The 16,414-nt window shown below is 31.5% G+C and overlaps 2 protein-coding genes across 10 annotated transcripts in view; one reads left to right on the top strand and one right to left on the bottom strand.

The window, feature by feature from the left end:
• LOC123717145 (serine/threonine-protein kinase Genghis Khan) overlaps nt 1-10,029 on the top strand; it is a 44,182-nt gene extending 34,153 nt beyond the window's left edge. For 7 of the 8 annotated variants that reach the window (XM_045673003.1, XM_045673012.1, XM_045673053.1 and 4 more), the window contains 9 exons: nt 490-582; nt 1,349-1,471; nt 1,619-1,718; nt 2,055-2,199; nt 3,555-3,627; nt 3,731-3,812; nt 4,378-4,522; nt 5,314-5,402; nt 5,863-10,029. In XM_045673003.1, coding sequence (XP_045528959.1) covers nt 490-582; nt 1,349-1,471; nt 1,619-1,718; nt 2,055-2,199; nt 3,555-3,627; nt 3,731-3,812; nt 4,378-4,522; nt 5,314-5,400 — 848 coding nt within the window. In that variant the 3' untranslated portion in view covers nt 5,401-5,402; nt 5,863-10,029. The remainder of the gene's footprint in view (nt 1-489; nt 583-1,348; nt 1,472-1,618; nt 1,719-2,054; nt 2,200-3,554; nt 3,628-3,730; nt 3,813-4,377; nt 4,523-5,313; nt 5,403-5,862) is intronic. The other variant, XM_045673029.1, reaches the window with a different exon arrangement.
• Nucleotides 10,030-10,929: 900 nt separating this feature from the next.
• Nucleotides 10,930-16,288, bottom strand: LOC123720472 (thioredoxin-2). Of its 2 annotated transcripts, none has more exons than XM_045677087.1 (3): nt 16,139-16,288; nt 12,765-12,942; nt 10,930-11,312 (listed from the first exon to the last, which is right to left on the bottom strand). In XM_045677087.1, exons 2-3 carry the CDS (start codon nt 12,933-12,935, stop codon nt 11,163-11,165), a joined length of 321 nt encoding a protein of 106 aa, XP_045533043.1. In that variant the 5' UTR covers nt 12,936-12,942; nt 16,139-16,288; the 3' UTR covers nt 10,930-11,162. The 2 variants fall into 2 exon arrangements, with proteins under 2 accessions (XP_045533043.1, XP_045533044.1); XM_045677088.1 differs by lacking the exon at nt 16,139-16,288 and adding an exon at nt 13,831-13,937.
• Between the last annotated feature and the right edge of the window lie 126 nt (nt 16,289-16,414).

Below are 16,414 nucleotides of genomic sequence, written 5' to 3'. Positions count from 1 at the left end.
AAATACGCACAAGTATAGATAATATTTTTAAAAAGGTTTACTAAACCTGAAATTAATAGGCAGTGATGCCAGAAAAATAATAAAATAAAGTAATTAAACTTTATTCGATATATTGTTCGTGATATTGCATATTTGTTATTTTTGTATTAGGCCACTTGAGTTAGTAAATATTAAGATTTACTTTTGTGTAGGTAAAACATAAAAAATATGTAGCATTTTATTTTATTGCCCTAAATATGGTCAAATTTGTCCCTTTTTCGGTGGATTTTTTTTTAGTAGCAAAATGAAAAATTCAGAGTATAAGAAGCCTATGTGTAGTCTGTGAAATAAGAATTTCTATTGCTTTTTTCATACCAAAATTAAATCGGGTTAATGAACAATTCCTGTTATATTATTCTTCAATGCTGGCCATGGGATTGTAAAATAGTCTGTTATAGTAGTAGTATAGTAAAAACCTTTCGCGGTATTTATAATAATTTTGTACTTCAGCGGTGAACGACACTCACCTACTAATATTCACGACCTCGCATATTGACGTGTACGACGTCGAAACTGGAGATTGGGTGCAAACAATCAATATACGTAAGTTTATTGTTATTTTTAATTAATTTTATGTTTTTGTAGTTCTAAGAGTGCGTGAGGATACAGACAGGATACTACAGGCATAGTGATAGTTGAATGACTATAAAGGACTTCGCTATAAAATATTAACTTACAATCCTAACCTATCTTTGAAAGAAACCACTTTAGAAAATTTAAATGAAAGCTGTTGTTGTATAGGGACTGTTGTCTCTGAACATAACTGTTCGTTTGCCTTACCTAGGACCATAGAGAATAGAACAAACAAGGAGATAAAATCCCATTAAGTTTATATCAAAATTTTGTTTTAAGTGAATATGTGGCCGTTTAAGGGAGAGGAGGGGAGGGAACGTTAGGGGAGGGAATTCTTTGATTTTCATATTTGGTGATTACGTCAACAGTAATTATTTACTTTTTACACATTTTCTATGTTTGAAAACAAAATGCATTCTCGAGAATTCCTACAAAAAATTAATACGTTTATGTACTATTATTGTTGAGAGCTTTGCTTACTTTCGCTGACAAGAGTAAGGGGGAGGGATAAATTGCCGTAAATCTGCTTGCTTAATACTTTATCTTAATATAATAACAAAAAAAAGTCTAAAATGAAACTGTCTGTGTTCATAAATTCGTTTCAAACAATTCCGTCAGCGGTTTGAGACAGATATTGCTATCGTTACTTACTCTGTGTTTAAAAATAAAAAAAAATCTGTTGAAAGTAATGGCCATATAAAGGGAGTTGTTACTTACAAAATTAAATCTTTTTCAGCAAACGCAAAGCCCTTAGATGAAGGCGGATGGGTTTGTGCTGCGGGAGGTAGCGGAGGCAACGGGTTCCCATTCTCTACGGATACTACGCCGTATCTCGTCTATCTACGACCGCTCGTAACTCGTAAGTTAAATAATTTATCTTTCAAGTTTTTATGTCTATAAGATAGGCTAAAGTATGTTTTTTTTTAATGTCAAGTTTAAAATATTTACATTTATAAAATACATTTTATAAGTAGGATCTTAATTATATTTTCATATAATTTTTCAGAGGGTCCCCTTAATCTTGAAACGGCCACGTATGGCAGTAACAAACGACGGTATTCTGTGAGGGAGCAATCTCATCAAGCGATCGAAGCTCATAATAGATTGTAAGTTATTTTATTTATATAAATCTATGATGCATTGGATGTGGACCCACCCACATTCGCGTCTGTTTACAGTTTAATGTTTTTTATTTAAATTAAAATTGATTTTAAGAATCTTCTTGATTGATTTTTTTTTTTGAAAATCGAACCTAGGCTCACTAGATATATAAGCTTAATTTATCACTACAGTACTTTTGTACTCAGTAGTTAACGCAAACAATCTTTCATAATTCATTTAATTTTTTATTACGAGTTCGAATTCCGGACTTTTAAGCTTCAGCTATTTGCTTTAATCACCTATGTATTTGGAATTTTAACTACCAATTTTTTTTTGTTTAGATCGGAGCGTCGTTCCCGTCTAATATCGGCGCCCACGAACTTCGCTCATGTCTCCCATATGGGCCCTGGAGATGGTATTCGCTCTCAGAGGCTGCTAGACTTACCCACTACCTTGGAGACAGCTGATGATCATGATCATCATCAGGTAAATGATAGTAGAATTTCATTGATTGACAATACTATCTTAAAAAGTTTTTTTTTAATTAATTGACATAACAGATGACATAAATATTACACTGTTACCAGACTACCTGACTTATAGATTTTTTTGTGAAAGTTAAGTTTATTATAAAGTACATACTCCTTTTCGCAATGTGGCGGTGAAAATATAATGAATAAATAATGTATCTACTTATAATGTATCTACTTATAGGCCTAGTGGCTTCAGCGTGCGACTCTCATCCCTAAGGTCGTAGGTTCGATACCTGGCCGTGCACCAACTTTCTTTCTATGTGCACATTTAACATTCGCTCGGAAAACATCGTGAATAAACCGGCTTGCCTTAGACCCAAAAAGTCGACGGCGTGCGTCAGGCACAGAATCTGGCTGGGCTGATCTTCTGCTTGCCTATTAGATTAACAATTGATCATGAAACAGATCAGAAATCTGAGGCTCAGACCTAAAGAGGTTGTAGCGCCATTGATTATTATTATTATCTATTTATTGGATTAAAATACAAATTAAATAGAATTTGTTGAAGCGAACACAAACTGACTAGAACATATATAATTCCTTATTACAATGTTTGCAAAACAATTCTAAATAGGTATGAATGTTAATTTAAAGAAAAAATTGTATATAATAACCCCTACTTTTATGTTAGTAATGAGGACCTGTAGACAAAATATTTTGGACATCTTGCCTAGGCTGGTACGAAAAATAAATATCTAGTCTTTGTTCTTTAGATGTAACGTCGACAAAATACGCGGAAGAGTTGCTTGGCTACTGATATTATGTTTTATTGGATTAATATAATTTATTTAAAAATAATTATTATTACTAGCAACACTAGTCACTGTAATGTCATTTGACATAGAGAACGTGCTCTAAAGCCAAACTTTGGGTAATTTTTACGTTTTATCAAAATTGTATATATATAAATATGCAATTAAAATTAATGCATCCGTGCCTGCAGCGTCACTAAAGCCCGAAACAGTTGTGTAAAGGTTCCCGTTACACAACTGTTTTTGTTTTAAGTTTATTATTAACATTATTACTGAATTCTTGCATAAAAAAGTCTATACATTATTCTATATAATTAGCAATTAAAAAATAACATTATTAAAAAAAGATTTCACTGCTACATCTATTAATTTTTAAACAACTATTCAAACAATAATAATTATAAGTAAAACGTCTATATCTGGAGCGCTGAAGAAGTGAGAACGACCACACCATACGCCTTTATAGCGGAAAACCAGCGATCACTTACATCATCACTTGAGATTTTTCAGCTTATTATATATATATATAATGATTATACGATTGTTTTTTTTATAGATGTACAGCAGTAGAGACAGCAGCAAACGGACCTCACCGCTAACAGTCTCACATCCAACTGGGTCATATAATGGTATGGCGTCTAAATTAACTAAATAACTAATGGCAACTGAACAAAAGCATCCTATTTTGTTTTTCACAATACTTGTGTACCTACATTGAATGTATGTTTATAGGTTCATGGCGGTCGGGAAGATCGAGAGATCCGCCCACAGAAGCACCCCCCTCCCCGCCGCTCTCACATCGCCCTATGGATAGGTGAGGATACCTTAATATAATTTAAAGATTGGAGAGTTTTATCAAAAATTCTAACTAAGTCATTATTAATAATGCCTATTTTAAGTTATTTATATGACTGGTTCCTTAAAAAAATATTGGAACATTTAAGTTTGTATTCGAAAGGGTAGTCACTGGTTTTTAAAAAAATTAATTAAATATATATACACAAAACGTTTATCATCCATATGTGACTTGACATTCTTATAAAAGCCTGGTCTGGATATTTTTTGAAATAACTGTTACATTACATTATGTTATATAATTTAGAAATTTAATTCAAATAGTCGTTGATTTACTTCGATTGTGTTTCTGTGTTTTTTTTAATAGTCTTAGTTCATCGATAATTTTAACGAATTAAAGGCTTGGAATTGGATATTTAAGTAATACATATGATAAAATCGATTTAGGCTTCCAAGCAAGTGTGCTATTTTCTTAAGTACTCAAGGAACAGTCCCAAGTTTTATCAAAATCGGTTATGTAGATTTTGAGAGAATCATTTCTCTAAATGACTTATTAGGAATTGATGCAATTTTGAAATTTGTAGGTCCGTGGGTGGTGGATCTGCGGGCAGCGGATCTTTGCTGGAGAGATCCATCACGCCCCTCAGTCTGGGCAGTATGAGCTCGCTTCACGATGTACTTAAGGTACACTGGTCGAAATTCGATCGTAACCCTAATATTAACATTGATGTGAGTTGATTTATCGCGCGATATTATCGATTTTTTTATTAACTTTGATAAAATCCCAAATAAACTTTGTTTGACTTTTGCTTATAATGGACATATGCTGTACTCGGATGATGTATGTATGTAATAAATTAGACATTTAAGAGATTCCTCAAATGTTCTACCAAGTTCGAAGTACTTTTGACTAAGGTTGCTTTGAGTGCTATGATCGTAATTAAAATATTGTAAATATGACGTATAACATGAAGGGTTCGATTCCCTACACTACAATACATGTTTAGAATTGCAGTCAAAACCGTTTACGATGACATTGTTTAGAAGAACATACCGGTTATATTGACCAAATTCAAAGTTCCTGGCTGAATTCTATGTATTAGGTACATAATAACAGCTGTTATGCTCTTCGATGTCGTTATGAAAGATATTGACTGTTGTTTAAAGCGTTTTAGGTTTGTTTTCTTGTTTTGTTTATAGTTAAATTTTTATATTAACAAGTTGTCTATTGTATTATGTTACTGTAAAAATAGGAAACAAGGAAATAAATAAATATTACGGATTTGTATGCACGGAAATGGTTTTTGAAACCGACCGAGAAATGTATTTATTATGTGTACATTGAGGGCTTTGGGAGGTCAAATAAGTTCCTATAACTTAACTGCGAGAAGACATTGAATTAATAAAAAAATACTTTTTCTTTCTATAATCCAAAGTTATTCAGTAACAGACTTTATGTATTGTATAATTTTGAACAGAAAATTATCGAATATTTCGTATTAATCTAAACCGTGTTACAGGTGGGAACAGAGAGTATGGAGGGAGGTCAGTCTGATAGCAGCTGTGCCGCTTCACCCACTCACGCGCATCACGGACATGATACATGATCGTAAGTATTAGACCTCAGTTTTGACGCTGTGTTTCAATAGATATTATATACAAAATTCATTAAAAACTAACTGACGAATTTAATACAAAAAAATATTGAATTCCGGTAATGATAAACAAACACATTTCGTACTTAACGTGATTGAAGGATAGTAAAATTTTCTAAATATATTGCGGCTTCGTCCGTATTCTGTTTTTCTTCGTCCTGGGACATAAATATTTTTTCAGTTCCAACCCGTGGTTCCTAAAATCGATACTACAATGGATGGAGCCTTCACTAAACTGAGGAAGGCTCTCAAAAGAAAATATTGTTTAATGTTTTGCATAATTTTTCATTGAATTTCATTGAACGGCCCCTTATTAACTTACATCAATCTAATCTTTCTTTATAATGCTAGTGTAAAGTATTTTTTTAAGCTAATTGATCCACTTTTTAAATTAAATGTATTATATATTTATAGGAGCCAACTAGACGCGTATTGGGGCGTCGATCTCTCGAAGCTGTACGCTTGCTTCTGCTGACGTTACGACGGTGACGTCACTCGCTTATAAACCTTTAGGAGATTATAATCGAACCTAAAACGTTGCCATGACAACTTATATAAGTCTATAGCGAATGAACTCTCATTTTGACAATACTCTTAAAAGAGAGATGTGACTCTTTTGTCTCTCTCGCACGTATTAACTTCGAAATTATAAATATCAGTCTTATGCTATGTTTCAAATTAATGTCTACTAGTAAAGGATATTAATTTAGTATTATATTGCTAATTATCTCAAACACGGAAGCACGTTTACGGCAAAATCTGCTATTTTTACTGTGAAACTTGTTTAAACCCTATAAAATATTCGGGAATATTCTATAAGATTTGATCGGCCTTATCACGTGGACTAAACCTAGTAGTATCATGGTCACAAGGTTTATTAACAGCCATAACCACAAACAGTACTATGTCTAGTCCATGTTTTATAAGGTCGTATACGTAATCCTTTATCATTACCGATTGTAAAGGACGTTGAAGCATTTCAAAATTGACAAAACACCATCACATATTTGAAAATAATTACGTATTAAGTGTAAGTTTTGAATTTGACAAGGTTTAATAGAAGACATTTTACAATGAACTAATTGGATATGATTTTTGTGTATATGTACATTAGTTTAATTTACTTTTGTATATTCTTTATTATTTAAAAATTATTTATTTACATCGTGTGTTATTTTTAGTTTAGTCCAAGATTATTCGTAATTTATTCGTCTGTATTTATAAAGAACCGAGGTGCTACGCTGTTGTACTAAAATTACTTAATTAGTTTGGATTAATATTAACTTTGGACCCATAGACATATCGCTAGATTTCCGTATAAAAAGCTTGTCTATGCTAGGCGATTCCCATTCTTTTGTTTCACGTATTCAGATGTTGTTAGAGTAGCTTTGACATAGCACCTGAACTATTTAAGATATCAGTTAATAATTTCACGAGTTTTGTACGGTTAAGCTGATCTTTTTTCCTCGTGTGTTTTATTGAGTGAACAGTGGCCCTACAAACTTTTAGGTCCGACCCTCAGATAAGTATCTGTTTCGTCATCATTTATTTTACTTATTACTTAAATAGGTGATCCTATGCTTGACACATGCTTTTTTGTGTCTTATGTAGATTTCCTTAAGATATTTACCTTCGCCGTATGTACGTCTTAAATGGGCGCATGGACGCCCACGCGTACACTGGTATCGAACATAAGATCTCGGAGAGTCGTACGTTAAGACCACTAGACGAACACTGTTCAATAAATCACCAATAGCTTGATATGTCTTGTTAGCTTTAAGTCTAATAATATGCTTCGGTAACTTACATTTATAAATATGCTATAACGGTTAAGTTTGGTACAACAGAATTGCTACTAACTAATAGTTACCTACTAATGACTAAACCCACCTTATCAATGATGAATCTTGGACGTATTGCATAATATTTTCTATATTGGTTCCTAAGTGTAAAAGAGTTAATAGTGATATAAATATAATCCATTCATTTGTCGTCATGACGTTAAAGGGGCGACAAAACAATAGACAAAGTGTAACATAAAGCGTAACACCGTAGAAAAACTATATCGCAATGATTAAAAATAGAATCTTTGTTTATGAAAATGTTTCTCCTATAATACTGGGAGACCATAACGAAATATGGTTTTTATTTATATCATTATGATTATAATGAAATTATATTTAAAAGCGTGTGGCGATTCGAAAGTATTATAAATTTTCAACACAATTTTTATCTTTCAATTGGTATTTTTGTATTAGGCTTAATTGGTTTTAAGAAAAATATTTTCGAATTGTCCGCACGAGTATAACCTTCCAATGACTCGATAATAATTTTTAGTATAGACTATCGAATGTGGCTTCTAGGTCAATTAGTCTCTTATATTCTCTAATATAACCGAAATGTGTAAAGATTGTTCATGACACTGTTGCGTTGTAAGCGTTTTCCCGGGAAGGTTTAGGCTGAAAATATTATTCGACATCATTCGTCTCATTATTTATCCATTATGGATGTAAAAAAAACTACTTAGATTTTACAATAGAAATATGTATACTGTATAAATGTTTCGTAAGCAATTAAATGGAATTGATTAGATTTTCTCATTTACAACGCAACAGTCGTAGTGTAAATTTATATTCAATTATAAATCGCTAGTAAAGTAATTAAAGTTATACATGCTTGTATTTTAAGAAAGTTTATTCCGTATCTAAATATTCACCAGTTTTATTTTTGGTATACTATAAAGGTATACCCCAATTTTCAACTTTTAAAGTAGTGATTCATTTAAAATTCTTAACGTAAACTAGGACAGTAAGACTGTCTACGCTTCCATGTTAACCAATTACGGTGATCGGTAAACATAATAGAAAAAAAACTATGCGCAATTTGGTCAAATTAAAAAATACCTTATATATGAATTGGTACTTGTAATCTCTTTTTGTATAGTCAAAATAATGAAATATTAATGCTTCAAGCTCGTGGACAATTTATCCCTTAATATATATAGGCTATTAGCGGGTTTAGTGCCGAAACAATATAAAATAAAACACTGCCACTTTCTTTTGTATATTGAGTACAAAAACCTTCACCTTCTTTTTCATCATTTCATGATCTAATGTCATCACGTATAGCACGACTGTCAGTTGTCAATGATGTCAAACTTATTTGATATATTTACTTATAATTAATTTGAATTTTGTATGTGTTAGCTTAATTTTATTCACAAAAGAATTATCTCAGTAATTTATGTGATTATGTAATATGTTAGCCGGTAAATGTATTATACTTATTTTTAATGATCTAGTCCTTTTTGTTTACTTTTTGTGACGTAAGCGTGTCCATATAAGGTTTTACCGTTTGTCAATGTCATTTCTATTGTTATATATTTGGGTTAAAACTTTGAACTGTCAAAATCTATCGAATGTGTAATAATAGAATTATAGTTGGCAAATGTAGAGAAATGAGATTTTAGATAGGCTAACGCCATCTTGTTTAGTGCATTATAAACAAAATGGTGGCGTACCTGCTTGTGGGTTTTGTACGATTTTTTCATACATTTTGCTCGTTTTCAAATCGACGTGTATCCAAAGATATGTGTAATCATTATGATTAAATTGTATCGATTATTATTTTAGTGAAATTAGTTTTTTTATAAAATTGTATCGAAAAGAACTGAACCTATATATAATGTATTGGTGTAACTTGCATAGGATCTTTATTGTATTATGTAAACATTCCTGATTATACTCAGTATTTTATTCAAAACTTGACGAAAAAAAGTCATTCACAAAAATTTCACATGTAAGGAATTTTTATTATAAATTATACTCGTTGAAAAATTGTATACTTTTTGTATTCCTGTACCTTTGCACTTATCTTTCGTAGGTACATTATGCTTTTATAATAAAGGATTTTACATTACTTTTATTTATTGTATAAGTCCAGTTATAACTAAAATTATTAATAAATTTCGGCTCATGAGGCTAATAAAAATCGGAAATGATGTTTGATCTCAAGAGTATTAAAAAGTAAGTAAAGTCCTTTAATAATCTGATTTAGTGAACGAAATGCAAACTATATATTTAAAGAAGCCCAAAATATGATTCTGCTTTCCATAACGTAATGCTTTGAAACAACTAATTTTACAGATGACGCAAAATGCGGGTCGCACATCACACACTCTAACCTAAAAATGAGTAATGCATTTCGTCTAATCTGTGCTAACTTAGCGTGCTTTTACTAATTTTAAGCGAGTCCATTTCCTTGTGTTTCTGAATGTGTTCAAAGTAGAATATAGCATATGTCAAGAAAGTAGGCTATCTTCACTAGTGTTTTGTTTCCTAGGCAGATTTGAGATAGAACAGTTTTAGTACTTTGTCTATCGCCCGATACCTATTTTTAAGTATTGGTCGTATTGTGATTAACTAAATTAATTTGTTAAATATAGGTATCATTGTACTAACTTACTCGTATAGTTATAGATTGTTCAACTATCTTCCATATATCCTGCTATAACTAAATTATTATTTAAATTGCAATTATGTGAAATCTCAATACTTAATGTACATACATGAATAAAGAAATTTGAAGGATTGTGTTGTTTTATTTATTTCTGCCTTAAATTTTGCTTGGATTATTCTAGTTATCTAGAATGATGTAGTTATAAAATACCAGCGATGCTTGATCCGATATAAGGTATAAATGGTTTTTTTACAATATAATAAGTTAAATTATACAAACTAAGGTTTTAAGATGAGAAAAGAGAGCTGGGGGGGGGGGGGGGTTTAAGGAAGGGGTTATTGTAAGGCGGTCGAAGATCGTACTAAGCCGAGTTGCGGTTAAGTTTTAGCAAGTGTAAACAGTAACATTGTTTCGGTCAAACAGTCTGGTTACTATTGTTTTTGTTAAGATAACAAATAAGATTTTTTACTCGTACGTATTCAGAATTGGTCCACTACAATACAATTGTAAGTGTTATGTAGAATTTGTTAAGTCAAGTACTATAGTCGGGAAGCCCAAGCGGGTATTTCTGGATTAGTGTGGCAGATTGATAAACAGGGGGATACCTTGTACCCGGTTAAGTACCTCCATCAAACATGGCCGCCCGTCAACAAAAGATAAGAAAGTAAAAAAATCTACTAATCTAAAATTTTACTTATCTGACAACTTGCAAGTGACGTAAAGAAAGGAGGGCTGCAAAGTTGTCATCGCGAAAAGTATTAAAATTTAAATATTTATTTATTGTGGATTTGGTGCAAGCGATTTCGTTGGTGGGACCAGATTCGCAGCTCAGTCTCGCTCAAGTCATCGATTTACAGCACTTTGCATTGGCAATCCCAAGTTTGACTTTGATGGTCTGTCGAAATATGAACACGGAGGATTCTGACAGGAGCATGTCAAAATCCATCCCAATCTGCAGTGTCGTTTCTCTTTCCTTTGTTTATAAATTTTAGCCGAGCAGGTAATTATAAAAAAAACAAAACACAAATTTAAATATATTTATTGAAGTAACAATACTTTAACGTAATTAATGAAAAATTCGACAAACGCAATGGCTCTTGTGCAAAACATTTAAGACACTTTGTGATGTTATGGGGTTTCGTAAATGCGTATAAATACTAAATCTTTTGAAGCATAAATGCCAAATTTTGTGGTAACAAAAAATATATTATTTTTTAAGAAATTTCGCCCGCCTGGGGCATTTGGTCGGCATTAATTTACTTAAGCTTAAGAATGGTGTTTCTTAGTTTGTCGGCGTTGGCGCCAGAGAACTCCTCAAGCTTCTTGGAACTCTTCACGAAAACAAAGGTGGGCATAGAGTTGATGTTGTACTCTGTGGCGATATCCTCACATTCGTCAACGTCCACCTTAAACAAATAGCGTAACTTTTAATAAGTAGAATAATAAATCGAAGAAATACCTTGCGATATAACTTTTACTTCTATAATATATACGTCGAATGTATCGATGGACGGTTAAACACACCCTAGAGCTGGATAATAAAGATATTTTATTACAAATCATACATTTAAAACAAAGGCTAAAACGGTGTGTAGAATGAAAAGGGTATAAAAGTAAGTGTGTAAAAGTGTAAAATAACTCTACTGTGCTAAATTTAAACTGTTCAATTGTTTCATACTGTAATTTTACGGCCACTATTCTAGAATTGACATATGAAGTTGTTTGCATAAATGCAATGCTTATATTAAACATGAATCAATTGTTCGGCTGACGAAATAATACCTATTTTTAATTTCGTTTATCGCTAATGCCCGGCGACTGATATTCGCAAGTACATGACAGTAACACGCCTCATTTTCTTTTCATATCATATTATGCAGGCAGCATTTTCTTTATCATATTCAATTTTATTATCTCAGCAATTTTGTAACATGTAATCATTATGTAATTAAAGCGTTATATATAACTACGTTATATAGAAACTTCTATTCAATTCAAATAAATAACGGCTAGTATTTTAAATGTAGGACGGTAATCGAAAAGATACGTTAAAATCCTCTTTAAAGAAGGTTGTTGCCACCCAAATTTGATAACGAAAAATGTAATTTTTTTATTGAGTTACTATAACTAGCCAATTTGCTCGACCTATAAACGCACATTATCAAGTGTAACTAATTTATCGAAATTCTATCTTAGAGATAAGAATTCTATGATAACCTGATACGACAGCATATATATTTTTCCAATCATAATGTATGTATTTGTGCGGTATATTACCAAACCAGAAATTTTTAGTCTGCTTAAAAATTACCTCGACTAATTTATTGGTTTATAAGACCAAAGTCAAACATTTATATTAATCCGCATTCTTAAGGCCATGAAGACTATAAGAAAGAAATAGACTTTTGCTAAATAAATATTTATCCAACTTAGAAACCGACTAAAACCTATTGATTAGGCATAACTGGGTCACCGCGGGTCGGTAATTACTATACCATTTCCATGTCCCACTCGCAACTTATCAAATCAAAATTATTACCACAAAAGATAAAGTGAAGTAGATTTTTTTACACAGAAACATTTTTATTTCCATCTGTATGAACGAAGTGTCACCTGTTGTATGGAATAGATGACAACTAAAAACTGCATATGTTGGCAAACAATAATTATTTGGAAGTGAGTTATCCGGCAAAAATATGCCAAGTTATGTATTATATAATAAAATAGTATCTTTAATTTCGTCTGTTTTTATTTAAATTAAATTTTCACTAAAACCCATAATTTAGCGTACTCGTTGTTCGAATGCTGCACCGCAGTTTTAACATAATTTAACAATCAACGGAATATAGCAATTATACCTTCAGAACAACAAGTGAGTCGGCCATCTCGTTGGCGATCTCCTCTAGTTTAGGGCCAATAACCTTGCAAGGTCCGCACCAGGTGGCCATGAAGTCGATCACCACCAGCTTTTCTCCAGCCTCAGTGAGCCTGGACTTCAGGTCGTCGGAATCTTTGATGTGGATGGCCATTTTGTGACTGAAATATAATTAGATTTTTGAGATATTAGATACACTGTAATGATTTAAGGATTTGGTTGAGGCGTGCGCGCCAATCTTACTAGTCGAAGTCCGAAAATTTAAATAATACTGACTCAAGACAAACTTTGGGGTTAAAACGTCATGTCGGTAGTTTAATAGGCAGACATTTCACATAACGTTTTTATTGATCTCGTATTTCCTTAAATAACATCTTTCAACTGCCGCCTATATATTGCGTCATAAGTAAAGCATCACGTAGAACGCATTTTTATCACAAAATGACAAAGAAATACTAATAATTGTAACAAGTAAACATTTATCGTCAGAGGCCCTCGATATTGACCTTCACAAAACCGGAATAAATCGAGACAAGGTGATTTCATGAATCAACTTAGCGTAAAATATACGTTCATCGTAAGCGTAAGATCCTCTTCGCACTACTATTAAACTAAATAACCTAAAAGTTAACAAACCTTGAGGAAATGAAAAGAGAAAGGTGTTGTAAATAGTCCTCAGTACAAGTTATATACATACAGTGTAGCTAAATAAATTCTCCCAATTTACAGTTAATTTGACATATTGCGGTGTGGAAAGCCCCAGTTTTATTTACGAGGAAATAGGTAATAACAAATCTATATTACGTATGCCAAATTAAAGTTTTTCATATTTGTTTTATTGTACTACATAACTATAGATTTAACTCATTTATATAACAGTATGAGTTCTTAATATAAGGTTTCCATACAAAACAAAAACCCGATCTTAGTAGGTTCATATCATAAAACTTTTCAAAGAAGTAGGAAAACTTAATTGCACTACGAAGCAACGAGCTGCTTACAAATAATGTCGTATTGATATTTGCGCAAGGTTTTTAATAAAGTCTTACCTAGATTTATTTTCTTAACAATAGTAATAATTTATAACACAAACACTGGTGCTCGCCACGACTGACAATTGACAACTAACTCCAGCTAAACTGTGTTGACTGAGGAAATTCAAGCTGACAAAACAAAAAGCCTCGTCATTGGCCACGGATGATGAAGTAAGGATGACGTCAGCATTTCTAGCAACTATCCTACAGCGTTTACGGATGACTAACAATATTTAATAGAGACTTGTGCAAATTTAAAAACAATCAAGTCATTTTGCCGACTAATTAAATTATTATTCACATTCATGATCCGATCTTGTTTAACTCAAATAGCAAGTTTAGATCACATTTTATTTATTCACCGTGGGAGCGAGGTACACTTATGAACGTTAATATTAAAAAGGGGGGATAAATTAAGCTCAAATAAAGGGAGTAGAGTGGACTTGATTCTGAAGATTTTGGTTGACGAGAAATTGTTATGAACTGTGACCAACAAAAGTTAGACGCTTGTTACCAGACACACAGTACAAAATTTAAAATATTCACGGATAATATCTTTAAAGATAAAGCTTTACAACACACTGATCTCAGAAACAGGTTAAAATTAAAAAAAAAGTATATTTTGTATATTTGTGTCAGAAAGGGAATTTACCAAAATGGTTACATAACATTACACAACATTGAAGTGAAGTATAGTCAAGTAATGTTTCTAAAACAGGAATAGTCATTAGTTTCTCTTTGAAACTGCTAAAAAAAGCCAGTGGATCACAATCTTTGACAAAATACTATATAAAAAAAATCTAAAACAAAGTAATGATGAAGTAGCACAATGACATTTCTGAAGTGCCATAATGCAACTTAAATTAAGGCAGGCGATACCATGGGCCACAAGTAGTAAATCTTATCTACTTATGTCATACTTATTTTTAAGGCTTTACTGTTTATCTTGATTTGTAACAAATTTGTACTGTCATCATTATCAAAGCAAAGACCTATTGCATGCTTATTATGTGTCCTTATATGCAGGTGTTACTGTAATAGTTAATTTACAAAAGAATTGGATAGGAGATTCTGTTTAACAGAGAAACAGCTAACAGAGCAAATCTATGTTTCTTGTCTTGTGTAAAAGTGTGTCAAACTCACTCACTTTCAAAAATGGATTTTTGTCTACATGCACTAATTATAATTGCTTATATGTTGAAGATCATTGTGAGTATTCCAGCAAGACAGCAAGCATAACAATTACAGGGATTTATCATTTATAAGTATGAATAGTTAGTTTGTGTTTCATCAGAGACAATTAATGAATATAATAAGACTTTAGGTCTGGAGAGTTCTAATTAATGTAAAACAAATTAGCATATTGAAAATTTTATTAATTTTTAAGTCTCCATATCATTAAATATATATGGCATGGGAGTTTGATATAAGAATACAATCAAAATATTTAATAGGAGGAACTTGTACCATTTCCTAATTTGTTTCATTAAATTCCCAATAAGATATATTGTATTGGTGACCAGAAGTCTTGTTTTCAGTACAATTTTTGTAAGCAGCTTTTTCTCTGCATTTGTTTTGAAACTTTAAAATTTCCATTTTATAATTTCTCAAATGTCTTACTGTCAATCAAGAAGGCTAACTTAACTGTTCTTGCATTTAATAAATAAAATTATTAGTAGTCTTATCAAGAAAGAAAATATTAATTTTTTTAGGCTAGGGCAGTGAAAATATATATTTTTTTAAGAAAAGGTAATTATTATATTTTCCTTAATTACTTTTATTGTTATACTGTAGTTTTATTCCTACATTGTATCGATTGCATAATTGCAATCGAAATCAGCTTTCCTTATTTCGAAACCACAAAATTAATTGCAAATACATTATCTTTATATATGTACCGATATTGGTTGTAAGCTATTAGCTACATAAGATACTAGGTGTGTGTAACATAGTAGACAATATATATTTACGATGTAGTACATAAGATGTAGGTATGTAGATTATGACTCACTCTAGGTTTACACTTTACCTCCCTAATACCGACTTAAATATACAAATTCATATAGTTTAGTTTAGTTAGTCCAGTAGGAATTTAATAGTGATTTTCTTTATAATTATCGCAAATTAACAAACATTTTCAAATCAAATTGAAATATATCAAATATGACTAAGATCGAAGTTTCAACGCACACAACAAGGTCATTTTTTATCACGAATCATAGAAAGAGTTTGAACGTGTCATATGCAGCATTAAAGTTTAAGTATTAATATTTCCCATAAGTAAAATATACGCAAAAACAGTATTTTAAATAAAAATACTCACCAATAAGATTTCAAAGAAAAATTTCTCGAAAACAGGAGAAGCACGCGGCGAAATAGGACAATCAATGCAATTTGCAAATTGTAATTTTAAAATTTAAAATTGAAATACAGACTAATGACAGCTGTAGTATTAACTGTCAAGTGTCAAACAAGTTCTAATTTCTATAAAATACTACAAAATATTAAATGTTTACTTAATAAGATACAACTTGTGTCACTGAAAAGAAATATATTTGTGTTCAAACTTTAATATATAAAAAATAATTTTAATATATAT

Source organism: Pieris brassicae, chromosome 2, assembly GCF_905147105.1.
Source record: "Pieris brassicae chromosome 2, ilPieBrab1.1, whole genome shotgun sequence".
In the NCBI taxonomy this organism is placed as follows: Eukaryota; Metazoa; Arthropoda; class Insecta; order Lepidoptera; family Pieridae; genus Pieris; species Pieris brassicae.
The sequence above is the reverse complement of the archived record's forward strand: the minus strand, read 5'-3'. Positions and strand labels throughout refer to the sequence as shown.

Bases quoted from the DNA above. Each gene is read 5' to 3' on its own strand.
- LOC123720472 (XM_045677087.1), bottom strand. From the start codon at position 12,935: ATGGCCATCCACATCAAAGATTCCGACGACCTGAAGTCCAGGCTCACT. The intron at 11,313-12,764 runs GTATAATTGCTA...TATTTGTTTAAG, and splicing joins ACTCACTTGTTGTTCTGAAG to GTGGACGTTGACGAATGTGA.